Genomic DNA, 27,386 nt, shown 5'->3' on the forward strand with positions numbered 1-27,386 from the left:
TCTCTGTTTGTTCATAAGAGTGAGTCACAACATTCATATGGTGTTCAAGCCACGCTCAAAAAATCTTAAAGTGAAGCTCAGGATGCAAACATTCTAGGAAAATCGATACATCTATGAGCATACTTGAACACACAACATCCTCTTCAACAAAAGGAGTCGTTAAACATTAATCATTCAAAGGCAATGCTCAAAGGCCATTTGAAGGGCGAGAAAACACTAAGACTCAGCACATGCACCTGAGCAAATGACAGAATGGGAGAAAAAGAAATACAAGTACAATAAATCTGATATTGTCAGGCTGAATTTCTGGCTGCACATGTGGCTGCAAATGACCAACAGATGGAGGAGGTGTTACCTCATATGGAGCATCATCCTGAGCATCGGATGGAAACAAAGGCATCAAGCTGTCAAATATGTCGGGACTCAAGGGCATCAACAACGGGCTGTTTTTGACAGTCCAGCAAAGGCATAGTGGAAGATTCATCAAACACAACATCCTGACTGACAAAACACTTGCCCGTGCAGGGCTGATATAACTCATAGCCCTTGCTTTCTGAACTATACCCAATAAAAATGCACTTGACAACTTTATGAAGGCACATGAGCCTAAGCTAAGCATCCAAAAGTCCTCATGTAGGAAATGCGAGGCTTACGACCCGTCCAAGCCTCATAAGGTGTGATAGTGTGTAATGCCTTTGTAGGACATCTATTCAAGATGTTATTTGCACACATGACCGCATCCAACCACAACTTATTAGGAAAATGTTTGCCTTTCAACATGCATCTGGCCATCTCCATCACTGATCTATTTTTCCGCTCAGCCATGGGATTCGGTTGAGGAGTACAAGGCACAGTGGACAAAATAGTGGAACCCCCCAAGGGCTGCAACCCTCATGGGTCCACAAACATCACTATGAATCAGATAAAGCTTACATGAAGCACCAACTCTCCCATCCTTGGGAAACGTAGTACGGTGCATCTTACCAAGCAAGCATGGTTCACAAACATGTTCTGTAGGCATATGCATTTTGGGAAGATCAACAACCATATCCTGCTTATATAACTTCACTAGGGCTCCAAAATTGAGGTGTCCAAACCTCTCATGCCACAAATGAGTATCTGCCATGGTAGAATCAAGAGCAAAGGCATGTGCATCGGCAAGTGCAGCATCATCATCCAAACATTTGTCATAAGCATCAAGTCTATAAAGAGCTCTAGACAATGTGCCAGTCAAAACCATGGTACAGGCATGTGTAGCATCATACATTGCACACTTAAACACCATAAAAAAGAACTTGGAAGCCACATGTAGCAATGGCTGAAATAGAAATGAGGTTCTTACGAATGCCTGGAACATAAAGCACATGCTCTAGAGTAACAATACCACCAAAGACAGAGGTAAGAGCAACTTGCCCAATACCTTTCATGGTATATGATGCATTATTGGCACATGTGACACTGCCGCCCTGAGATGTATGCTCTAATGAGAAGGGTGGCTAAGAGGAGGAGAAGGCGACATAATAGCTGCACAAAGCGCGAGACACAGGTCCGTACAACAATACAGGACTGTACGGCTGAAATCCGTACAGTAGGCACAAAAAACGGACAGCAAAGAAGGACGCGAGGATGCGAGCAAGCCACCAAGGTATACGTCAGCAGTACGGAAGGCAAAACGGGCATGGCGGGAGCCTCATACGGGTGTGCAGGAAACCGGAATCACCATCACTCACACACATTTTTTTTTGGGGTGAAATCTTTGATTGATTATATTATATGAGTAGCAACGTCAAAATAAGGTGCTACAATTACATCAACTGAAAATTTCAGTATATGCCAAAAAGACCTCATGATCTACGCAGCAGGTCTGCAAGCAATCAAAGAAAGATTGCTGTAGAGAACGCCTAAAAAAGCCAAACAGAGAGAGAGTAGGATCACCAAAGACTTTACAATTCCTATATGTCCATAAAGTCCATAGTGTCCAGTAGCAAACCCACACACACACACACTTTTTTTTTTTTTTTGGTGGGAAGAAATCTTTTATTGCTGTAAAATAATTACATTCATAGTTACTTCAAAAACGAAGTAGCTACTACTCAACTAAAGATCTTAGTATAAGCTGTATACACATCCTGATCAATCAAACGAGTCTGAAAACAATCGTAGAATGATTGTTGCAGAGAGCGTTTGAAAAAAAGAAAGTATGAAAATAGGTGATCACCAAAGACTCTATGATTTCTGTCCATCCATAAAGTCCATAAGGTCCAATAGCGCACCCATACAAAAAATAAATCAAAACCCTGTCTCTGTGGATGAAAGCCAAACAACCAGAAAAATCTGCCAAAAGTAGCAGTAGGAAATCACTGTCGAAGCCTCTGTCTGATGAGAGCAATAAGATTAGAAGTATTTGGACAAGACCAAAAGATGTGAAGCACTGATTCAATAGAGTGATGGCATCTGTGATAAACAGCTGAAGCAATATGTCTGTGTGCGAGTAACTGTACGGATGGAAAAATGCCAAGGAGAACTCGCCATAGGAAAAGTTGTTGTCGAAGAGGGACTTTGTAATGCCAAAGGAGACGCAACCTTTTTCTCCACCACTTCATTGGACGATCCATATGCCAAACAGTATTTGCTCTGTGGGAAATCCAAGGTGGAGGTACTAACACTTTATACAGTGATGACACTGTGATATGTGAGAGCTTCAAAGGACGGGCGTATAAGGAAGAATAGCGTAAAATCCAATCCTCAAGCCGATTCTGAAGTTCCAAATGAGGTACCGGCAAGTACGGTTGGAGCATTGCTGAAATTCTATGCCATAAAGGACGATAATGAGCTCCCAAGCCATATTTGTGAGCAGCCATAGAAAAAGATAAAATTGTGCCATCATCCTGAAGTACATCCGCCACAGATGAAATGCCTTTGAAGGAGAGAAAATAAGAACGTCGGGGTTCTTGTATGGCCAAAGGAGGGTGGAATACTTTAGAACAAAAAATATTCTCTACCCTCAAAGAGTTGCCCGAGAGAGAGTCCCTGCCATGCCATTCCAAGTCGGATAGAATGTGTTTCCAATCAAGAAGCAGACGAGAGACAAAAGGGCATCCTCTGATCTTGCCTTGGATAGAGCCAAATAAAAAATCCCACTGAGTAGGCTGCCAATTCCCAAAGGCAGATGTATGAAGATGTAATAAGAGAGAGCGGATCATGAAAGCCCAAGGCTGATCTCCTTGTATAAACTGTATCATCATTTTCCCTCTGTGAGCAAGTAAATGCATTTGAATATTGAGAATGTTCAGACCCCCGTGCATCTTTGGAGAACAGAGACGATGCATAGAGAGTAATCTGAGACTTTTCTTGCCATGTTTTGAACGCCAGAAAATTTCCATGATAGCTGACATAAATGAAACCAGATTTGCCTTAGTGAACATAGTGAGAGGCAGATAAAATTATATGTGTGCTATCAAAATGGATTGTGTAATTCTCAAACGAACATGTAATGGCCAAGTTGCAAGCTTCCAATATTCAAGTTTTGCCCTTAACTTTACTAGCACCCAATCAGTTTGTTGTGAACGGGTGAGTCCCCAGCCTAGAGGATAACCAAGATGTCGAATGAATTGAGAAGCGGGGACAATTTCCCCAGGCCACAGAAGGTTGTGCCATTCCTGTGTATGTAACAGCAGCAATTTTGATTTACCCGAAGGCCAGCAACCAATCCATATGTAGAAAGAGCATGCATAATCATGGACAGATCAGCCCGAGTATTTTTTGGAGTAAAGAATGAATCATCAGCATATGCCTGAGCAATCGTGCTACGACTGCCAAGAATCTCCAAACCGTGCAACTGGTCAGTGTCCAAGAGGTGATCCAGATATTGAAGCAGTGGATGAGTGGCTATGGCAAAAAGTAAAGCACTCAGGGGACATCCTTGCCTGACAGAACAAGCAAGAGTCCAGGATGGAGAAATATCTCCTGAAAGTATGCAGGCAGCTTCACTATCTTGATATAGCCAAGTGATGAGTTGCTGCATTTTTGTGCCAAAACCCAATGCCTGCATAGTCGATGAAATAAAAGCCCACTGAACAGTATCAAAGGCTTTGGCAATATCAACTTGCAATAACAAAACATCCTGCTGTGTGTATTTGGCATATTCAATTCCAATGTAGGCATTAGCAATGTTATCTGTGATATGCCTACGCGGGACAAAGCCATATTGAGCAGGATGCAACCCATCATGTAAAAACCCCTTTAGCCGATCAACAATCATTTTGGTAGTGACTTTGTAAATTACGGGCATAAGAGTGATAGGTCTCCAATCTGCGAAAGACTCACAAATTTGTTTTTTGGGAAGGAGTTTAACAAGACCTCTCTTCCATGCGTCCGGCATTTTCTGATTTTGCCACGTAGCATTCACCATATATAGCAATGAATGCTTCAAAATAGGCCAATATTCTAGAAAAAACTCGACTGTTAAACCATCCCATCCTGGGGATTTCCATCTGCCACATGATTTGATCGCATCTAACAGTTCCCTCTCGGTAAAGGGTTCCTCCAATTCCAAAGCTTGAGTAGGGGAAATGATAGCAGAAACATGTTGCAACAGTAAATTTCGTGCAAGCAAAATCTGTTGCGAGGGAGGAGCTGCAGAGCCAAATTGCTGAGAGAAATGATGCACACAAACAGAAGCAAGTTGTGACCGTGAAGTAGTCCATGATCCATCAGGCATAAGCACTCTGCAAATTTCTGTTTTGATTCTCCTCTGATGTAAACTTTTGAAAAATCCTTTGGAAGAGCAACCTTTATCTGTAAAGGCCCTTTGTCTTGCTCTAGTCTCCCATTTTGCCAGTTTCCTGTGATCATTTAGTTTAAGACAATGTCTGGCCTGGCATAGTGTTGTTTGCTCATGCATGGACAACGAATGATGATGACTCAGTTCAGTGAGGTCTTGACAAGTGGATTTGGCCTGAGCAATGGTTTCCCTCAGAGTCTTCATGTAAGACTTGCCATAAGCTCTAATCACAACTTGCATTTTAGAAATAAAAGAATCCCAGGCACCATCAACATGAAGATGACTGCTAGAGGAAAGACAATGAGCTGCTTTAGTAACCATTGCCTTGACCATCTGCCTTTGTTGTCATTTAAAGCAATGACTGTTTGAAGCTCATGTTTGATCAGAAGGACAACCCCTGAGAAAGAGTGCTCCCCAGCATAGAAAATATCATATCCACAGTAGTGTCCTGTCTTGCCTGCATAAATATGTTGGTTGTGTTCTTGTAATGCCACTATGTCAGGTTGAAATCTGTTGATGTACAGCCACACAGATTTCCATTTCATACTGTCACACATGCCCTGGACATTGAGTGTAAAACATTTGATGTGAGCAGTCATATATACAGGTATTTATAGTAATGTAACAACTATGTACAGCAGCAAAATTTATGAGGTCAGCCTTGCATTTCTATCTCAGGGTCGAGGCCTCGCCCCTGAGAAGAAGTAGCCGCCTGAGAAGTAGACAGCAAAGCAGCAACCTCTTCTTCAAGGAAGAGTGTTCTGATGGCTGTTACTGCAGCCCATGTAATCCCAATTCCTGTATTTATCTCTGGGGTATTTCAGCTAGAAGATGCACCATTCCAAGTGCGGGGGGGTGGAATTCTTCGAGCAGAAATAACTTTTCTTGGACTTTGCCAGCCATCAGTTGAAGGTTGTTGTCCTTTGGTCGAGGATTGAATAGCAGGAGGTGAATGTGAAGTGAGATTCCCATTGGGAGCCACTGGAGCTTTGCCTTTATCCTGACTCCCAGAAGGCTGTCTACTGCTTTTATTTTTGTTGGCAATTGGAGTAGGAGCATCTTTAGTAGGCATGTGAACTGGCAAAGTGGCACGAGGCATTTTATGTTGATTCATTGGACATTGTAAAGCCATGTGTCCAAACTTTTTGCACTCAAAACAGGCCCCTGCAAATAAACCCCATTTGCCCCACTCACTGAGGATTTCTATTGGGCAGTTTCAGGTCTCTTCACATAGACTGTGCATTGAGAGTGGCAGGGCAAAGGGTCTACCTCGAGAGAGCCACACATGCACATTATGTGACACATGGGAGGTTGAGTTGGAGGAGCACTTCATTTTCAGGTGCCCAATTTACTATGAGATCCGAGGACACTTCTACTACCTCTTTAGAGAGAATTCTGGGGTGTTGTCCCAGTTTCTCTCTTATCCAGACCAGAGATGCTTGGCGGCTTTCATCCATGAGGTAGTCAGGCATCGCGAGCGTCTACTTCGATCACAGAGATAGAAGCAAACCTCCTCCTTGGTAGACCACTCTCAGAGCTCGATCACGGAGTTCTTCTAGCCAGAGCAGGTGGACCCCCACACTATGAGGCCTTGACATGACCGAGATCCAGCGCTATTGACACGATAGATCAGACAGAGGATTGACACACATATTACACTTGGGGATATCTCCTCTCTGTTCAGAGTCGGAGCTCGACCGATAGGGGTCAATGTAGCCCTTGTTAGACGCAGAGGTATGACCAGCAGACGACACTAGACCACGCCCTTGAGCAACAGACAACACTCTATCACCGATTTCATGCTCCCACCATCTCATCCACCTCGACGAATTGCTACTGCTGATGACGATGATGATGATACTGATGTGTAGTCGATCACTCTGACATGACTATGTAGTACTTAGCACTAGCTTTTTGCATTTTGCATTGGTGTGCATGCTCGTTTAGTAGCTCCACACTCATAGTTTGTTTGTATCAAGATTCTCATAGTCTCATAGACCCATTGGTCTTCCGAAGACTTTAATAAACTTTCTTTCCTTCTTTCTTTCTATCCATCGTTCGGCCCCTCACCCGACCCTCCACTCAGCCACCCCCTCACCCCTGACCCTCCACTCAGCCTCGCCATCGCTCAGCCAGCCCCCCCTAACCTGACCCCCCGCTCCGCCTTGCCATCGCTCAGCCCCCTTACCCGACCCTCCACCCAGCTAGGCCCCCCACCCGACCCTCCTCTCAGCTAAGCCCCTCTGCTCAGCCTCGCTGCAAGTCGCTCAACCTCACCGCCACTCATCCCCCTCAACTGCCTCTACGCTCTCTCTCACCACCCGCATACCTACCCTACCTAAGCTAGTCTACACCAGCCCCACCAACCCACGCCTATCTACGCCAGCCCTCCGCCTACAACCAACTCACGCCGACCCCGACAGCCTAGCTACACCACCTCAGGCACCCTCTCAGCCTGTCCGCTCTTTAGCAAGCTTCTAGACCCTTCACACTGCCTCTACCGCCTCGTGCCATTTGCAGCCCTTCTCCTCTCTCAAGCCATTTGTTGTCTGCCCAGGCCACCAATGGGAGGTTCCCTCATAAGGTTTAAGGTTTTGGCCCACGTAGATATCCATCTCACTTGCGGAACAAGACAATAGGAGTCAGTACCAGCAATAGGGAAAGGGGAGAGAGAGAAAGACAATGACAAAGAGAAAGAAAAACTCAAGAAAGAAAAACCCAAAAAACTCATGAGCAGGTACAGTTAAAACTTGAGGACGTCAATAAACGCTTCAACCGGAGCGAATTCGGGTAGATAGCAGGGCGGTTCATAAGAGTCGTACATCAGCGAGATCCATCTCAGCCTTAGCTACAGCTACATCGATGGGGTCTACTTCAGCTGTCCAACTACATCTACATCAAAGGGATCTACTTCAGCTTCATCAACATCTACAGTTATATCTCTAGTAACACCCACGACATCCTCTTCTGCCACAAATTCTCAATAAGATTCACTACCTTTGTCATCCACATCGAAGGTGAGACACACACCCACACTACTCGATCTTCTTCTCGCCCCTCCCTCTCAATCAGCCATCTCTCATGTATCCTACTGGGATAATCTCATCCATACCTCAACCATCTGTCCCGCATTCTACTGGGATCAGGCCCACATTATTCAGGAGCAGGGTGGTCTCATCCAGGAGCTCAGACAGGGCTTTCGCAGTTCTGGGAAGAGTTCCCCACCATCCATATAGTCCCAGGGAGTACACCAGTACGAAAGCAACTGTTTCAGCCACTCTCATGGAGCATCAGCAAAGAGCCGGTAAGGCTCTTAACATCAGAGTTGGCGGCATCCCACGCACCGAGAGCACATTGATGAGTGATGCCACTACACTTGTGGTCACTACTCTAGGCGTAGCCGAGCACCGGATCGAGAGGGCTTGGCGAGTGGGGAGAGACCCCAACCGAGAGCAGCCCCTCATCATACGATTCTGTGATGCGTAGGGCGCAACCATCTATCTCCATGGGATGAGGCTCTCACCCCTATAGGTAGAGGAGAGACGCACTTTGATACAGAAGCGAGATCAAGCATGCAAGGATGGGAAGTGGGTAATGGTACGGGATGCGTGACTCCTTACAAGTCTCCATCGCGCACATGGCCTCCCTCCCACTTATGGGGACGGGGTCTATGGGACTCAGACATCTGAGACCCTATCCTATACCATTTGGAACTATAATGGTACCTTACGGTCAAAACCAAGAAACTTCTCGGAATCTTATACATGTTGTGACATAGTCTTCTATACAGAGACACATCAGTGCCAGAGCGTCCTCTACCGGTAGTCAACGGATAGACTTGAGAGTTTGCTTACAAAGATGAGACACGAGACACAGGAGGAGTACAAGGGTCCGGAGAAGTAGCAGTGCTTTACAAGTCCTCTCTTTTGGGGACCATCTCAGATAAAAGAAAGAAAGAAAGAAATTTTATTAGAGTCTTCGAAAGACCGATGGGTCTATGAGACTGAAAGAAAACCTGATACAAATCATAGTAAGGGTGGAGCTACTAAACGAGCATGGTGTGTGGCCCGATTGGGATGGTGGGTGGGAGTACCGAAGGGGCATCCAAACTGTACTGAAAAGAAGGTATCCTATCGATGTGAAACCCTAGTCTCACAAACCATCTGTGAGTCCGTGCATACCGGCCTTGCTCGTCTCCCTCTGCTGCCAACCTCATGGAGGGATCGAGAGCCAACCATGGCAACCTCTATCTCCTTGATGTGCAGTCCCCATATTATCTAACCCGATGTAGATATGTGATGGTCTGAAAGGCTGCATCTAGCTGGAGTGGAGAAGCACCAAACTCGGCCTGAATGATATCTCTTGAGGAACCAAGAGTATATTTCTACACGAAACAAGATATCTGCCAAAAACTTTGAAACCTCTGGTGAAGCTGCCTTCTATGTGTTCACTTGCCTCAAAGTCCGGCTCTAATCTTTCACAGGAGTGCTTATCAAGCCTTATCCCTTGCGTATCCCTAGAAGAGCGCTAATCAAGGCCTTTTCCCTTGATCTTGAGTCATAGAAGTACTTGTCAAAGCCTTACCACCTGCACAATCACCTTGTGTGCCCACTTGGCCACCCTCTCCTCACATGTAAGGGGGTTTGAATTTGGAGGGTGCCATGTGGCACCCTCTTCCATTTTCCCGTAGCCCCCTCTAGTGGGGCTCCTTTAAGAACCATACCAATGACCCAACTTTGAAACCTAAGGGTACTTTGCCCCCTTCTTGGTCCAAACCACTAAGTCACCCCCAAGGCCTTAATTCCTAGGGGCCCTTACACACTTGGCAACCCAAGGCCCTGCCTGCTAGCCCACATGCAAGCCCAAAAACTCACGCCCTCATACAAGGGAGCCGGTTTGGATCATACGTCTACAAGGGTCATGTCTTCACAGCACAAAGCTTACTATGAAACTGGCAACCCAAGCCCAACAGGCTAGAGGACATGCGTCACTTTTACAACTGGAGAGCCTATTTCCAGGCACACTTCAGCATGTACAAATTGCCAAACTTTGTAAAACTCTCATGCTTTGTTCAGACAGCTGTCCAATCCTTCATTACTTTTTAGCTGTAGTCTTGCTTGTATTAGAACTTTAAAATTGAACCAGATTCAGTCAACAATGTCCACCAGAGTTTTGCCCACAAAAAAAAAGGGAAAATGCCCAATCTCATTATCAAAGCTGTTTCTGTTCCTAGGAAAAGGATGGAATAAGGATTGTAACACACGATGGCAGATGTTTGACCCTCATGGGTGCTGTTCATTGTATAGACTGAGGCTTCATAAGCTTTCCACAAGCCAGTCATTGGGTGTGTTGGACTTCTTGCAAGTTCTAAGGCCAGACCGTAGTTCCAATTCTCGATGTATGAGTTACACTGGCAGGTAACTAAAAGTCTTATAAGTTCTCCATGTTAAAGCATGAAAAAAGAAGGGGCTAAAATCACCTGCTACTGTAAAATCCTTTCTTTAAGTGATTCTCATCAGGAAAGGAGCTACTTGAACCCATCATAATCAATGATGCAGTAATCCAAACCCTATATTAAGCACAATAAGAGGGTCTCACACAAGCAGCTCGAGGCGTCCATCATTATCAATGTCTGCAACTGCAGCTCCCGTTCCTAATCCATTTGGCTCTAATGCATCCCCAATGTCACTTTCAACCCAACAGCCTGCACCATTCTGCATTAAAAGAGTGTCATAATAGGAATCTGTACAGGAGTACAATCCACTACAATTTCAGGCATTGGAGACTACATCATGGAGCCTATCATGCCATTGTATCCCATATTTAATGACCTGAAAGACGTTACAGTTTTGCAATGAAGAATCAACATGAACTCAAGGAAAGTTTCTGTCACCTGTCGAAAAAAACGATTGTCCCCCATGTTATTAAAAAACAATTCCTCATATCCATCATTATCAAAATCTGCTGCGATTACAGTGCGAATAGCTGAGGGTCTTGCCATCTCAGCAGGTGCAATGTCCACAAATCCCCCAGATTTTTCTGCATTCTGATCAGTAAATCCTAAAGCTTTGGCACCACCAACGGGTCCACCTCCAGAGGGTATAAATAGCCTGTGAGGACCCTGTTCAGGGGTAGAAGCGACATAATTTGTTAGCAGACAGTAGGGCACCTTGGCACAATGGACTAGTCTCTATAAAGGCCTGCAAAACATACATGTATGCTTTATGACGTCATGAAGCGATAAGAACTAGGGGGAGGTTGTGATATGTATAAACCCAGGAAATGCATTAATTCATGAATAACAGATGGGTGAAGGCTAGTGTCTACAGTCTTCAATGGCCAGATAAAAAGTCTTGCAACATTTAAGAGTAGTTATGATGATCAGGTTTATCATAAACTACTAAATATTAAGATATAGATAAATAAATGAATAATACAGACAGAAAGACACACACACACGTGCATCCGCGTGCACACCCACACAGATGCATGCACATGCATGCATGCTGTACATGTGCATAAACGTGTGTGTGTGTTTCTGTCTTCGTCTCAGTACTCACTATTTCACTCTTGGGTGAGATATTGGACTCTTCGGACAATCTGGAGTGAGCATAATTTGGCATACTTAGGTCGACAGATTCATAAGTCATATGAATCTTTCCGAGCCTCATTGCGGCAATCCTTATATGATGCCTGCCATGAGGGTGATATGGATACTTCTTGCATAGAGCTTTTCTTTTTATGTTTCTGATCTTTGGGATCCTCTCCATTTCGGAGACTTCCCATCTTGTAAATTTATGAACATATAAATATACTGCACTGGATATTACAAAAAAAAAGTGTGTGTGCGCGCGCACGTGCATATAGATATACATTACAAAGTTGCTACTTTATGGAATGATCCTAATAAGCTAGTTAGCAATCTGCAAAACTTTAATCCACCCATCGAGGAAGGCAGACACCAACCTTCATCCATGCAACAAATAGACTATTCATAGCTGAATGCATTTCTCGGGACTATAGCTATGATACTCTACCTAATTGTTATTTGATTGCCACATCATAAACTAGAAACTTGCATAGACAAGTAAGTAAAGAGCGAACCCATGCGATATGTTCTCATGTTCCCATCAAAATGAAAGAACATGATTATACCTTGACCTCATACATTTTTGATGAAGTTTGTTACACATATTAAAGCTTATTAATACACGAGCTTCATTTCTTTGTCCTTGACCTAGCAATGAGCATTTTCTCTGTCAAGAAAGTGATGAGAGAGAAGAGAGCTAAAGCCACAACGTGGGAGAGGGCAATGGAGAACTGTCTCTATGGGTCATCTTTCTTTGTGGCATGGGGCACTGTCTCTGTGATCTTTGTATACAGTGGGCCATATCAAGAGTAATGCCTTGGATCGAACAGCCCCCTTTGAGTAGAGCTAAAATGGGCTGAACCTCCATCGTGCATGCTTTGGTCAGCCGCTGCATCGTGCGAGGTCTCAGTGTCTTTGGCTCCACCACTCCTCGTCATCTCATCCCACTAATCCATGCTGCCCTCATGTCAGCTATCTCCTCCTCCTCTAGTCCACTATGTCCTGGAGCTGACTCGAATGCATAGAAATATGTGACATGTCGTTGAGCTCCATCTATCTCTGTCTCCCGTGGCACTGTCACCCCCTGTGTTTGATATGATGCAATAAGGTCTCTCTATGTCGCCACATCTCGATCAGATAGAGACCAATGCACACTTGGTCATGAATGTGAATCATCTCTGGAGCACTTTTAGGGCCAACACAGCTTCCTGCTCCTCGGCTTCTTTATCGCTCTTCATTGTAGATGTTGGGCTCATCTACAAAAATAAGAGCGTCGGAAAGGTCAAGGGCAAGGTTAGGGCTTGAGGTCGAGGCCTCCTCTTCTATTTGTACATCCCGTAGAAAGAAAATAAAGGTCATTTCCTAGGATAGGAACCTATTTCCTATGTTTTTGACGACTCCACATGCTAGGAGGTCATCATTGTCCACCTTCCTAAACCCTATGTGAGCTTGGGCTCGAAAGTGATCTAAACGCTTCAACATAAACTTACGTGAAAGTGGCCCAAATCAAAACTTCTCTTGGAAAAGACAATAGTACCACTCATAGTTGTTGGAAATTCAGCGATCAATATAGAAAGAAACACTTGTATTATGGAGCAAGCTTCTAGCACACTTCAGAAGATTAGGATCCCATCAATATTCTCTGAGCCTAAGTTAGACTGACCTACTTGTACAGACCAGCTTTCTTATAGAAGATACATTCCGTTCTTTGATGAGATTGAATATGTCATAAATGTGTCTGTCAAGCTCTCTCTTGCAGTGGCAAGGGGCGTGGTCTCTATGATCTTTGTATCTGGTAGGTCATATCACTACTGACACCTCGGCTCGGACGATTTCCTCTGAGTAGATCAATGATGGGATGGACCTCTATTGTGCGTGCTCTGGTCACCCTCTGCATCGCTCGTGGTCCTTGTCGATGTGGCTGCACCACTCCATGCCATCTTCCCCTGTTGATCCATGCTGCCCTCATGGATGACTCGAAGGCATAGAAGTCAGTGACATGTCGTTGTACTCGATCTGTCTCCCGTGGTAGTGTCACCTCGATCTGCTGTAATAAGGTCTCTCCATGTTGCCACACCTCCATCAAATAAAGGCCAACACAGGCTTGGTCATGGAAGTGATCAGCCAGGAGAGTGGCCCGAACCCATGTCCCTCCTGAAAGAGACTGCGGTACCATCTTGAGATCTCATAGTAGACCGGGCAAGTGCATAGGAAGGCTCCTTTATCTCCACCTCTGCCAATGTGCATAGCCTCCAAATCCACTGCTCTCTAGGTGTACCTGTGGCTCTCCTTGCCTCAATCCTCAGTTGATTGGATGAGACCCGCATCAATCCGATGGCAATCCTCAGTGCGTGTGAGACCCATCTGTTCTCCAGAAAATGGGGCCTAGTAATCACTCCATCCTATGATACTCTCAGGAATTTATCATGATAGAACTAGACCTTGGTGGGGAGCTCCTGGTTCCCACCCCAAGTCTGTGATGTCTAGAGATGGAGTAGATCCAACCATATGATACAGTTGATCTCGTCTTACAGCATCTGGAGGAACGAGGCATCCAAGCTATACTGAAAGGAGGAAAAGGAGAGAGTTAATCAAAAGTCAAAAGTCTTCAAAAGACCAAAGGGTCTATGCAACTCAAAGAACCAAATACAAAGAGGTGAAGGGGTGGAGCCTCTAAGCAGGCATCAACACCCATGACGAGTATAAAATAAGAATACACCAATACACAAAGAGAAATCTTTGAGCTCATGGAGAAGATGGGAACTAGTGGCACTGTGATGATCATTTTGGAGGTTGGCGCAGGGGTCAAGCTTAAGAGGAGATTGATGATGTATGAGGCTATGGTGGCATGGATCCTGTGATAGAGCACCAGTGGCTATCTGTATGTGATACACTACGGTCTCTTAACTATGGCATGCATCAAAAAAATGCCATTGTCACTCCCATTGGCCGTCTCTGATCTGGTGAGCATGGAGGGAAGGTTCCCTAGTTTGATCTGTGCCTCAACCTGTCGGCGAATCTACTGTGTCTCTTGCTCTGGTCTGGTCCTTGAGCCCGCTGTCTTCTTCTCCCTGAATCCTGCTAGTTGGTGCTGTCTAGCTAGGAAAACTCAGTGATCATAGTATAGAGTGGAGTCTAGCTGTACATGCTGGTATCCTAAGCAAATGCTTCTAGTTTCGGACGGCCCCATGGATGAAGGTCACCACACATCTCTGATCTGGTTAGGACAAGAAGCTAGATAGGGATCTGAAAACATCCTTGTGAAGAGATAGTGACAGTGACCTCAAATCTCATTCTTAGTCTATAACTGATGTTGCTGCTTCTCCCTTTTTTATTGTCCCAATCCACAAGGAAGGGGATCCCATGAGTTTGGAAAACTACAGTCCATCATGAATGGACATGTTATGTCCAAGACTTATGCATTCAGTACTTGACACCCATGTTAGCCAGTTTGTGGAGTGTGAGGGATTCAAAGCTATGGAGGTTTCTGGGGCAGATCATGCTACATTGGATCACATCCCCCCCCCCCAAAGAAAGGAACCTCCTATTAATGCTTAAGTAACTGATACAAAACAGTAGGCCCAAAGGTGCTGAGTATGGGAAAAACCGGAAAAAAGGTTGAAAGAAGAAGACCAGCCTGTTCCAAAGAAACCAAGCTCACTGCCTAGGGGATCTTTGGTACAGGGGCTAACAGCTAGGCGGGGACTATACAACCAACGAATCCTTCGCGGAGTGAATAAATAGAAAACTCCTGCACTTCAAGCCTTGCAAAAATGAGCGCGCCGCACGACAGTCGCCCTAGAGTCCGGAGTCCCACGCTCCCAAGTGGAGCGCAGGGTGTACATGATATCCTGCCAGATGGCGATCAAGGTAGCCAAGGGTGGAACCAAATGCTCACCCATCACGAGACTATAACGAGCAACCCAAATGTTCCACGCCGTGATATTGGCTACTACTTGCCACACGCTATCCTCTGAGGAGAATGAGAATCCGTGCACTTAGGAGGGACCGCCTCATGGAGGTCTATCCTTTGAGTTCTCTGACCCTGTAACTGGTAAGCTGGAGAGAGCTCATCAATCCAGAACGCGTGTCCTCCCTCACTCAACTAGGAAACCATCCCCCAGGTCTAGTCCCTCTAAAGGCTCTGCAAGTGTGTCGTGATCCTGAGGGCTCCCATCCAAATCCTCGTTGCGCTACGACAACTCCAGAGGCAGTGAGGGATCGCCATCTCCACACATCCAACAGAGCAATAGTGACATTGCCCCTCCACCTGCATCTGCTCCAACCACGGGGCTGCCAGCTGAAAGAAGTAGATCTTCCTCGGCCGCAAACTGGACCGTAACCGCGTCCAAAACCTAAAACGGATCCCCTGGGGCACTCTCTGGGCCACCCAATGCCTCTCCCTCGAAGGGGTCCAAGATGAAGAGTCCCTCTGAAACTCCTGCCAATCCGTGTGGTTTAGAAAAAGAAGGGCACCTCGTCCACTTGCCTGGCAAGGCTGATCCTGGAGGGCCAGAACCACTCCCCTGGATCCCACTGCAAAGCCAGAGGCGCCATCTCGGGACATCCTTCTATGGGATGTTGGGAGGATCAATGTGCCACTCCATCCCCAAATGGCCCACCACTCTGATCATTTGCCAGTGAAAAAAAACCAGACTCCCATCCATCTCTGGGTCACTCTCAGTGAGTGCCTGAAGAAGGACTCCAGGTCCTACCCGAAAAAAACCCAGTTGCGTGCTGCCCCGCTGCATCAACATCCTCAAGGGAACCCCAGTCCGAGAGAAATGGCCCAACCGTCTGCTGTCCATCCACACATGGAGTCCCTCCCACCAGGACTCAAGGATGGCTAGGTCAATCTCCCTCATCCACTGCCCTACCCCTCGCAAATGTGCTAAGGTGCCAAGCCTCGCCTCTACCTCCATGGGTAGTCTGCCCCATCTGTCAAAGGAGCCAGCTGTGTCCCACTATGCCCAACCAATGTAAGTCTACTACCCGAGCATACGCCCATTCTGATCCTTGATCTCTGGGTGCCAGACGAGGGACTGATGCTCGAACTTCTCTCTGAAACGGGACTGAGCGCAAATGAGGCCCCCTGCCCATCTCTGCCAGACCCTATGGAGGCTCCTCATCAACAGGAACCCCTTCCCTGTGAGGGAGCCTCTGAGAACATCCATCTGTGTGATTTCTGACACTGCCCCCCAGTGTGTGGGGTGTTCCTGAGAAGCCCTTGCTGTAAGAGGAGCTTCCAAGGCTCTGCACCTGGGGTGAGGCCGCGCATCACCAACTTGCCCAAGAGGGCTCTGCTCTGCATCTCCGGATCAATGATACCCAAGCCTCCCAATGCCTGTGGCATGATCACTCTCTGCCAAGCGACTAGGACTCTAGTATTCTGCGTGCCATATGAGCCTTGCCCAAAGGAAGTTCCGAACCAACCGCCGGAGCTGCCCAATGCACCCTCTGTGGAAGAACCAGCAGGGGGCGATATACCGGGCTATAGCAAGAAGGGCATGGTTTGCCACTAAGGCACGGCCTGCTAGGGATAGGGATAGTTTGGCTCCAGTAGAGAAGCTTGCGCGGAACACTCTCCAGGACCGGGGTGATCTACTGCTCTGCTTTAATATGAATACTCACCTGGCATCTAAGGTATCTCATTATCTAGCCCCACGGTATCCAGTGGAAGTCAAAGTCGCTCCCCCAGTCTCGAATCTTCAGTGTCTCCTCAGAGCCTATGAAGAAACCTATGGATTTTGTCCAGTTAATCCGCGCACTTGAGGCCTCACAATAGATAGCCATGGCTCCCCTGACTCTCTCCAAGCTCGCTGTGGTGTCCTCAAGATACAAGGCTGTGGCATCTGCAAACTCAGAGTCTAGCAACTCCTCCTCCAAGCCGATTGGAGCCTCAATTCTGTGAGGCCCGCCACCTGCGATCTCAAGTAGTAGCCCAAATCCTCCACCACAAACATGAAGCGAAAGGGAGCGAGGGGGCAGCCTTGGCGGACCAAGTGAGAGAGAGGAAAGGCCTCGCTTGTGTGTCCACTGACAAGCATCTGATTAGATGCTCGCCTCAGCTCAGAATGACAAGTTTTCTAAAGCAAATCAAAGACAAGAAGGGGCTCTAAACGAAGAGCTGAAGAAGTTGTGAAGGTGCCTCAAGGAGAGGGCTTTTGCCTTGACTACAGAAAGGGCTTGACTCTCTCTCAATGGAAACTCTCTCTCCGAAAATCTCCCAAAGATTGGAGATGAAGATGCCTCACACAAAGAGGGGTTAGTGCCTTGGTGAGATGCAAGGGCTTAAGAGCACTTGGTGCTTTGATACAATGATAAAGTGGGGAGTGAGTGTGTGTGTGTGATTTGGTGTGTGTGTGTGAGACGACGGAGAGTCGACGGAGCTGTTGCCCTATGTATGTGAGGTGTGTGTGAGACTCGACGGAGCTGCTGCCCTGTGTACGTGAGGTGTGCGTGAGAGTCGACGGAACTGCTGTTGCTGCCCGCGGAGAGAGACGAAGCTGCCGCTGCTGGACGCGCGTCTGCCTGCTGCTTCCCTGCGCGCATTTGCCCGCGTGCATCTACCCTGCGCGCATCTGCTTGCGCCCATCAAGTCTACCCACTCTGCCCCCGTGACCTTCAAAAGCTTCGCTCAGCTACGTTGCCCCGCTCCTGCTCGCCTGCTTTAGCCACTGCTATCCGCCCCATCTTGCCGTCTGTTTTCTTGCCTTTTGCCGTGTTTCACCGGTTCCATAATTGTGCATAACCCCTGCTGCCCTCTTTCGTCCTGACTTAGGCCATTATTGCCCCCCGGTTGTTTGCTCTCCTCTTCTTTCGCTTTATCAATCCTGCCCTACTTACCTCCATGGAGGATCACATTAAAAGTTATTCTTGGAAGGACTTGTCCCGGGACCCCAAAAGACAGCAAGTCGAATTGTCTACTTCAGCCTCTGAAGATGCTCACTATGTTTTTGACATGCTCAAGGATGAATTCCACCAGAGCCGGAAGGAGTGGGCCAAACCTCCCCCGGCCCTTAAGTACAAGCTAAAGCTGCCCTCACTGGTTACTGCTCTTTGGAAGTTTTCTCAGCAAGCAGTTATCATTTTCTTCCCTAGGAAGTTACCTTCTGCAAATGATGTGGCCCAGTCGGTTCAAGCTTTGTTGGGAGGTTGCTTTGTTGAAGGAGTATATTTTGCTTCTCGAGGTTTTTATGAAGTGCACTTTTTGGATGCCTCATCAGATATTGGAGATGTCCCCTCTATTCTATGGCAGACAAATGGTGCATGTCATGCCATGGTCGCCAAATAAGGATTATCACAGTCTCATTCAACATCGCTGCCCTGTATGGGTTGAGGTAGTGGATTTTCCGGATTATATGAGGGCTGAGTTACCAAGTCTGGCAGCTACTTTGGGGCAAGTTGTATGCCCACCTCGTCCTTCGGGTAATCGAAATCGGTTTTGTGTTCTTTGGGATACAGATCACCCAACCCCTCCTTCCATTGCGGTAGAGGTGGAGGATGTTCCCTTGGGCGAAAAATATTTTGACTTGAAATGGGGAGCATTTGCAGGTGCTTGTTTTACTTGTCATAAGTTTGGCCATCTAGCTTCACAGTGTCCTGCAGTCCTGCATCAGCTCCCACCTACGGCTATTGCTCCAGAAAATACTACCCCTCCAACTCATGGTCCGGGGCCTAAGGCTACGCCTAGCAAGTTGGGTGATGTGACATTTAAATCTGTTCTTCCCAAAGAAAGTGTGGTCCATGTTCCAGCCAAGCAAAAGGCTAAGGAAAAGGGCAAAATTTCAGAATCTAATGCCTCTCCCCAGGGTGCCTCGCAGCAACCCAAAAAGGTATTTGCACTTAAGCCACGACCGTTACAATCTCGGCACTGGGATGCCTCTACTTCCACCCCTGGTCAGGTCTCTACCCCTGCTGATAGCCTGACTTCTCGACTGTGGGTTGATGTGCTCAAGAAGGGCATTCCTGTATGTGACAATGATGAGGACGATAGAGTTAATGATCCAGGAGGCCAGGTGGACGTCGATGTCATGGCTGAGGCCTGACACCTTATACCTTTACTATGTTTCTAGGTTCGACTGTACATATCTTCTATGTGTGCTTCAATTACTTGCATTACATACAATGTTCAAGGTCTTTGCAATATCAATAAGTGGAGACTTTTTTGGCACTATGTACATAGAATGCACCCCGATGTAATCTCCTTACACGAACACAATCAACACTTCTTGGCTGACCAGCAAGGTCACTTTGCTGGTTATGACATCTTTTATGCTGGTACAATGCACTTTTCGGGGGTATGCATGCTGGTGAAACATGATATGCAGCCCACGGCTGCTCACAATGACCTCCAGGGTTGATGGATGGTAATTAGATGCATCTGTCATGCCAATCTTTATGAAATAGCATCGGTTTATGCCTCTCAAACTTCTGTGACAAGAGCTCAAATGTGGGCCTCCCTCAAGCAATATCCATGGTTGTCTAATGCTTTTTTGTGTGGAGACTTTAATAACTCACTTGCCATGCAAGACAACACCACTCATCGATCTCACATGATCCCCACTGAGCTTCGACATTGGGAGGATATGTTTTCTTTCTTGCATGCAGAAGATTTATGGCTCTCAACAAGGGATAGAGATATGGGTTATACATACCATCACAATGCTTTCACTCATTACTGGGCTCGACTTGACAAATGGTATTTGTTGCATGCTCAGCAGTAAGCTAGTTTCACAATGCACATGTGCATTATGGGTTGATCATTCCCTCTTGCTGTCTGATCACTTTCTAGTATGCTTGACATTATCTATAGCACGATTGACAGATGAAATGCCTTTTTTTGGTCGTTGTCTACTCCATATTAATAGTGCTTATTTGCTTCATCAACAATTTCAGCACATGGTGAGAGTGGCTGTCCGCCCCCTCCTCTTACATGCTCAGGAGGACATGGATTTTGCTTGGATCAGTCTTGCCCATCACTTGCAAGCTGTTATTAAAGATTATGGACGGAGTCACATGGAAAACCTCAGGCTTAAGCTGAAATGGGCTCAATCTCACAAGCAACAAATGGATGTAATCAGCTCTTATAGGCAGCTCACCTCCTCTGAACTGGACCCTTGCGCTTATGCGGTTCATATCATCCATCAAAATGATCTTCGCAAATTAAAGAAGTGGCAAATCTGAGCTCGCATGAAACCCCTTTTGGATATATATACCTTTGTAAGACTAGAATAAGTTCAATCATACAAATTTAGAATTTTTGTTGTTCTAAAGATAAAAAATCTACAAAGAAAATAAAAGAGAAAATGAAAGAGAAGAAAAAAGGTAAACAAAAACTTTTATGAAAAGCAAAAGGAAGACATACTTAGCAAGCAAAGCAACACTTATGTCGTCATCAGTGCCCAAGCATAAGCATAAGGGTTGCTCTTCCAAGGCCTTCTTTAAAAGCCTGCATGTGGATAGGCGAAAGGAGGATATTTGCAGGATCAGGCAAGATGATGGCACCTGGACCACCTCCAAATCAGAATTGGAATCACAATGCTCTAGTCATTTCCAGCATCTCTTTTCTCCTCAGCCTGATTATTCGATGCAAGTGAATGCAGCTAGGTCTCAATTTCTTATGCATGTTCAGCCTATATTGTCTCGGGAACAGGCTCATGCATTGGAGCAGCCATTTATGCTTAATGAATTGGATGATGCTTTGAGTCATTTACATAAAGGCAACTCTCCTGGTTGGGATGGATTGACTGTTGAATTTTTCCGTGCATTTTGGGGTGATCTCAAGAACACTCTTCTTCTTATGATCAATCATGCTTGGGCAGAACAATCTCTTCCTCCTTCTTGGAAACATGGCCTTGTCAAATTGATTCCCAAAAAAAGGTTGTGTGAGACAATGGCTGATTGGCGGCCCATATCTCTTATGCCAGTCATTTACAAACTCATTGCCAAGATGATTGTCCTTAGGGTTCGATTTATCTTGCAAGCAGGACTTCATCCCAGGCAGTATGGGTTTGTTCCTAGAAGGCAGATTACTGACAATATCTCCAATGTTTTGCTTGCAATTGAGTATGCCAAATATTCTAAACAAGATGTTCTCATTCTGCAAGTGGACATTGCGAAAGCATTTGATACTGTCCATTGGGATTTTATTTCTCAGACTATGCATAAATTGGGATTTGGCCCTCGGCTGGTCCATGTTATTTACTGGTTGTATTCTCATGCCACTGCGCAGTGTCTACTTGGTAGTGGGTTGTCAAGGACATGATGCTGGTTTTCACACCACTTTTGGCTTTCAGAGTTGGAAAATTCAAAAGGGCTCTCCCGTTCAGTGAGACAGGGATGCCCTCTTAGTTCGCTACTGTATGCCATTGCTACTCATCCGTTATTGTTGCATATGGACCATCTTGCAGATACTGGGCAGCTTCATGGCTTGCAAATTCCAAGGGCACAGCCGTTTCTTGCACAGGCATATGCTGATGATTCATATTTCATGCCCAGGAATTCTCAACGTGACCTTTCTCATTTGATGCATACTTTGAATGATTTTGGCATAGCTGTTGGACTGCATATCAACTTTCAGAAATCGAATCTTCTAGCATTAAAAGAAGTTGATTGGCATGCACTTCTCTAGCCAGGCCACATTATTTCTTCCCATACCATTGTGAGGCATTTAGGGTATCCCATTGGCTGGAATATTACCCCTCAACAACAGCTTAAATGGGTGCTTCAAAAGATTAACAGGAAGCTGGAATACTGGCACTTGTCAACTTGGCCTCTACATGTTCGACTTCGGATAGTACAGTGTATCATTATGGCATATGTGCAATTTTATTTGCCTCTTCTTCATTGGTCTTTTAAGCATTTGGCTTCCTATATGTCCCAGGCTATGGAGATATTTTGGAAAAGAAAATCTCACAAAAAGGCTTTGCGACTACTTCCCATGTAGTCTATTTGTTCTCCTAAGACTCATGGGGGACTGAATATTCTCAATTTTCAGTTTCATATGTTGGCAAGAAAGAGCACTATGATTGCTGATTTTTTTCAGCAAAAACAGCCATGGGCTATTATGTTAGCAGCTATGTGTGGAAACATGAAGTCCCACGCATATGGGCATTGGATTACACATCACTGGGAAGCAGTCATGACCACATTTCAAGGGAAAATTCATGGCTGTCCTGTTTCTACTGCTTTTATTCATGATTGCAAGAGAATTCTCTCTTACGCTAAATGGTCACGTGCTTCCTCCCATCATGGTAATTCTCTTCGTTTGGAAAGCATCCATTAGAGCAAGGTGTTTGAATCGCCTCTTGCTTTACAGGCACCTATTAAAGCATATAATCTTATGAAATTGGGCATAAGATTTGTCGGAGATGTGGTGGATCAACATGGTTATGTGCTTTGATTTCCACAAGCTTGCAGGACATTCCCCTTGGGTCTGCATCATAGGCCCATTTGGAGAATACTTACAACTATGTTGCAGCCATTTGTTCCTGTTCCTCCGCTATTTGTACAGGACAGATTACTGGACTGGAATCTGACTTCCTTGTCTCCTACTACCTGTTCACTTTCAATGCACAATATGACATCCTCGATGGTCTACAAATTTCTTCTTCCACCGCCATGGATTGATAAGCATGCCAACACTCTTTGGAATTTGGATAGGCCTTTATCTTGGTGGCAATCAAAACTCAAAAAAATTTGGAAAGCTAAAGTGCCATTGAAACAGAGGCTTTTCTTTTGGAGATGTATAGTGGGAACTTTTTCCATTGGGGTGAAATTGGAAGCACGTCGTATTGCTTCCTCTTCCTGCCCCCATTGCTCTCATCACCGTGAGACAATTCCCCATTTGTTATGGTCTTGCCCGCACTCTCGGATATTGATCACTCATGTCTCTCATTTGCTGCAGCTTCGGTTTCCCTCTATCAGATTCGGGAAACTATTCTGGATGTTTGGATGCTTCTCATCTCAGATGTCTCCATTCCTCCTTTTCTTTCACTGGGCTCGTTTTTGGGTACTATGGACTATTTGGACATAGAGATTGCATTTTAGGATGGGACAACAGTTTCCTCAGGCATATGCTTTCTTCAGAATGTCCCTCAAGCAATCTTTATATGATAGTTATGCTGCAAGGGACTTGGATGCTACTAGCCTTGAAGTGTTTTCTCACTGTTTTTGAGTTCTTCCATTGGGCTCTCTTTTGGAGTCTAATGTCATGTACATTGATTTCATGTTAATTTTATAGTTACTGGTTTCACAAAAAAGAGTGTGTGTGTGTGTGTGAGAGAGAGAGAGAGGAGTGCACACGATATAGCTACTTGTACACTATGTTATATTGAACATAAACATGAATATATACATGAAAATCCCTTAGGTTTAGGGTTAGGGTTTGTCCCTAATTCCCTATCTAGATGGTGCCGGTGAGACAAGTGAAGGATAATTGTGGACCAGACGTAGTAAAGACCCAGAGCGCACGACTCGACATATTCGACCCTAGGTGGACACTCACATGAGGATTACAGACATCTCATCTCTATTCGACATACAAGACATACCATTGGATTGACGGTAGCACTTACAGCCCACCTCCGGGAAACTACAGAGTAGGATGGAGGGACCTAGACAGACTGAGCAGACTTGAGTGACGGTCGTTCCATCTAGGCCCTTTTAGGGACTAGGATACTCACAAGTTCATCTCCGCCATGCAGAAGAAATCACCATAGGCCAGCTCAAGACCTCATCTCATAGATTCCGAATCGAGAAAGTTGAGATTGCAGCAACAACACACTACTGAGATTTGAGCCTTTGCAGCCTTGGCGATACACACGAGGCAGAGACCCAAGAGCATGTCCTGATGCTATGCCCCAGGTACTATTAGATCCAAGGGAGATACCAAGGCCTTTCACCCATTAATACACAGATATGAGCTGAGTCATTGACTACACTCTTCATACCCGATATCACCCTATTTAGGTATGGACTTATGAGACTCACCATGCGGCCAGTCCCAGACAACAAGAGATCACAGTCTTCTTCCTCTTTTCAGAGAAGAAGTGGATTGGAGATGATGGAATAAGACCCTGATATTCAGGCATGCTAGGTCAGAGGGAGACTGGACGCAAACCCAGCAAGCACCTGCCCCATCTGAGGTACCATCATTGCCGCATCCTGACATCAAGCTGCCTCACGCCGCCCACAAGTGCATCCTGCAGAGAGGAGCAGAGGATGCAAGCAGCAAATCTCAGATATGTTCCAGAGATACCGCAACCACAAATGGGACCGTAGGTCCATAGAGCACACTTGAACAGCAAAGAGTACATAGAAGGAAGAGTGTTTAATGGAATTGCATACATGTCAAGGAAGGCTGGGATAATGCAGTAAAGGTTGTAAGAACAGATCCAACAAGCAATGCGTGTGGATGGAAATTAAGAATAGAGAAGAGCAGGTATATATGGGCTGCCTCACGCCGCCCACGAGTGCATCCTGCAGAGAGGAGCAGAGGATGCAAGCAGCAAATCTCAGATATGTTCCAGAGACACCGCAACCACAAATGGGACCGTAAGTCCATAGAGCACGCTTGAACAGCAAAGAGTACATAGAAGGAAGAGTGTTTAGTGGAATTTCATACATGTCAAGGAAGGCTGGGATAATGCAGTAAAGGTTGTAAGAACAGATCCAACAAGCAATGCGTGTGGATGGAAATTAAGAATAGAGAAGAGCAGGTATATATGGCAGGTTGCCACTTTGCGCACCCATAGTACCCTGTCTATAAAAATAATGGTACGATTATCCCTTTATGCATTTGGGAGAAGACATAAACACAACACTTACATGAGGGAAGCAGGAAGGGAAAGAAAAGAAAGAGGGGAGGTTGTTTGTGCTCGAAGCAGTAAAATGACCCAAAACAGAGGACACAAAGAGCAAGAATGGACAGGCGAGGAGAGGGCTCCTGGAAATTTTGGAAAAGGATGCAGAAGCCTAGGGAGAAAAAAGCAAACAGTATTCTCAAATCAATGTGCATGTCTGCATATTCTTTGATATCTTGTGACAAATATATAAAGATACATATGAGATAGTTACAAACCTGCCAGTTTCCACACACAAGCCCAAAGTCTCCATCTTCAACATCCACCACAGCAATGCCTCGACAGTTCTCCATGGAATCCATCAAGCTGCATCATTGTATGTGGACCATCATTAAGCAACCCATATAAGTCTCAATGCAAACCATGACCTCAAAAAACCTGCAATCCAGCAATTTTGTTCAGCCCAGTTCATGTACTGTTCTAGTTCAAACTCTAAACTTTCAAAGCATTAAGCATTCCAAGTTCTCGTTAAACTAGCTACGCGAATCAAAAATTCTCCTTTTGTTATGAAAAAAAGGCATGATTGCAAAAAGCCCAGGATGGCAAAATACAGTACCTCTTTTCTTTTCTTATTCAGATAGAAGACTGTATTATATGTGGAATGGAGATTTACAAGAGGAGTTTACCCCAGCTCAATCTATTAAAGCAGCCTGCTCAAAACATAACAGGCTAGGTCCAGGTTTCTTGAATGCTTAGCGTTTCTCCCCTGCCCCACCCACCATAGGGTAGCACCTCTAACTGCTGGCCATAGCACTGCTGTGTCAGGAGGAAAACAGAAGCTGTCCAGGAAAGACTTTGCACCAAAGTCACTTGACTATGCGGCATTGCCACAACAGTTGGATTTAGATTCACATTGAATGCCATATGTAGGACATAAAGGGGAGACATCAGCCTACCTGCAAACCCTGCCATGCTTGACAGATAGACTTCCAGGTTAGTATCCTGATCTTGGGGGGTAATTGACCTCCCACATATTCTGAAGTGCAAGCCAGGTGTCTGAAAACCACCCCAGGTGGTATATTTCCCAGATCTGATTGGGGTTTGACAGCCACAGAGTGCTGGATTTACTGATATTACAGAGGCCCTGCAAACTTCTTGGAAATTCGCCTTACCTTATCCTGGTCTGCAAAAGAGAAAAAATAAGAGTCATATGCGAAAATCTGTGCTATGGGTTGCTTCCCAGAAGGCAGCCTTCTCCCTTCTACTTTTCCCTCCTGTTCAGCAATGCTTTAAGGCCCCTCTAGGGGATCACTGGCTATTGCAAAGAGGATGGGTGCTAGTGGGCAGCCCTGTCTAGCTTACCTCAATAAAGGAAAACTACGTACTTCTCCATTCGGTGAGACCATAGAGTTGGCACTGTTGCTTAGGGATCGTTTGTAAGCTGCTTTGGATAGTATTAGAAGCAACACAAATTTGTAAGATGCAAAAGGAAATATATCTATGGTGCTTCTCCAGCTCATATTCTTGAGCCGGTTGATGGCGAAACTGAAATTGATGCTGACATGTATGGTATTCCTTATAATGAATCTCAGCTTAAACAGCGTCCCTAGAAAAGAAAGTCTCTAGTTTAGAAGAATCAGTTAAAGTTTGACTCCATTGCATAATAACTTTTTGAAGCTCAAGTGAGAATGGAAATTCAACATAGGAATATAATAACATCTGCACCTATTAGTGTGCATGTGTTTTTGTTAGAAAAGAGAGTGTGAGAGCAAGAGAGCTGAACGTAGTGCTTGCAATGGAAGAAGTGAGTAATACAAGAAGTGGGATAGGTTTTGTCTAAGTGACAAAACCTTATCCTTCACTAACCGTAGTTAGTGAACTAACTGTGGTTAGGGGGAAAAACCTCTAAATGAGGGAAAAGTGCCCCTAACCTACTTATTACATTACATTGGTCACTACTAAATTATAATAATAATTCTAACACCCCCTTGCAGCGCCAATGTCATGTACAAGGAAATGATCAATCACCAAAAGGAGATAAGTTCAGGGCACTGCGAACTTTTCACGTGGAAGTGCTTTGGTGAAGATGTCTGCAACATTGTCATGTGTTGACACATAGATCATACTGATCTCTCCTGCATGCAACTTCTCTTTGACATAGTGATAGTGAACCTCAATATGCTTCGTGCGAGCATGAAACACAGGATTC

The 27,386-nt window shown here is 45.4% G+C and overlaps 1 protein-coding gene across 6 annotated transcripts in view; it reads right to left on the bottom strand.

Annotated features, from left to right (window-relative positions):
- Positions 1–27,386, bottom strand: part of LOC147895085 (uncharacterized) — a 163,196-nt gene that overhangs the window by 43,594 nt on the left and 92,216 nt on the right. For all 6 annotated transcript variants that reach the window (XM_087383901.1, XM_087383899.1, XM_087383898.1 and 3 more), the window contains 3 exons: positions 25,456–25,543; positions 10,677–10,904; positions 10,382–10,497 (listed from right to left, as the gene is read on the bottom strand). In XM_087383901.1, the coding sequence (XP_087240027.1) occupies positions 10,382–10,497; positions 10,677–10,904; positions 25,456–25,543 (432 nt within the window). The remainder of the gene's footprint in view (positions 1–10,381; positions 10,498–10,676; positions 10,905–25,455; positions 25,544–27,386) is intronic.

This window comes from Dipteris shenzhenensis, chromosome 13 (genome assembly GCF_047967505.1).
Source record: "Dipteris shenzhenensis isolate YYH24624 ecotype China chromosome 13, Dip_SZ_1.0, whole genome shotgun sequence".
In the NCBI taxonomy this organism is placed as follows: domain Eukaryota; kingdom Viridiplantae; phylum Streptophyta; class Polypodiopsida; order Gleicheniales; family Dipteridaceae; genus Dipteris; species Dipteris shenzhenensis.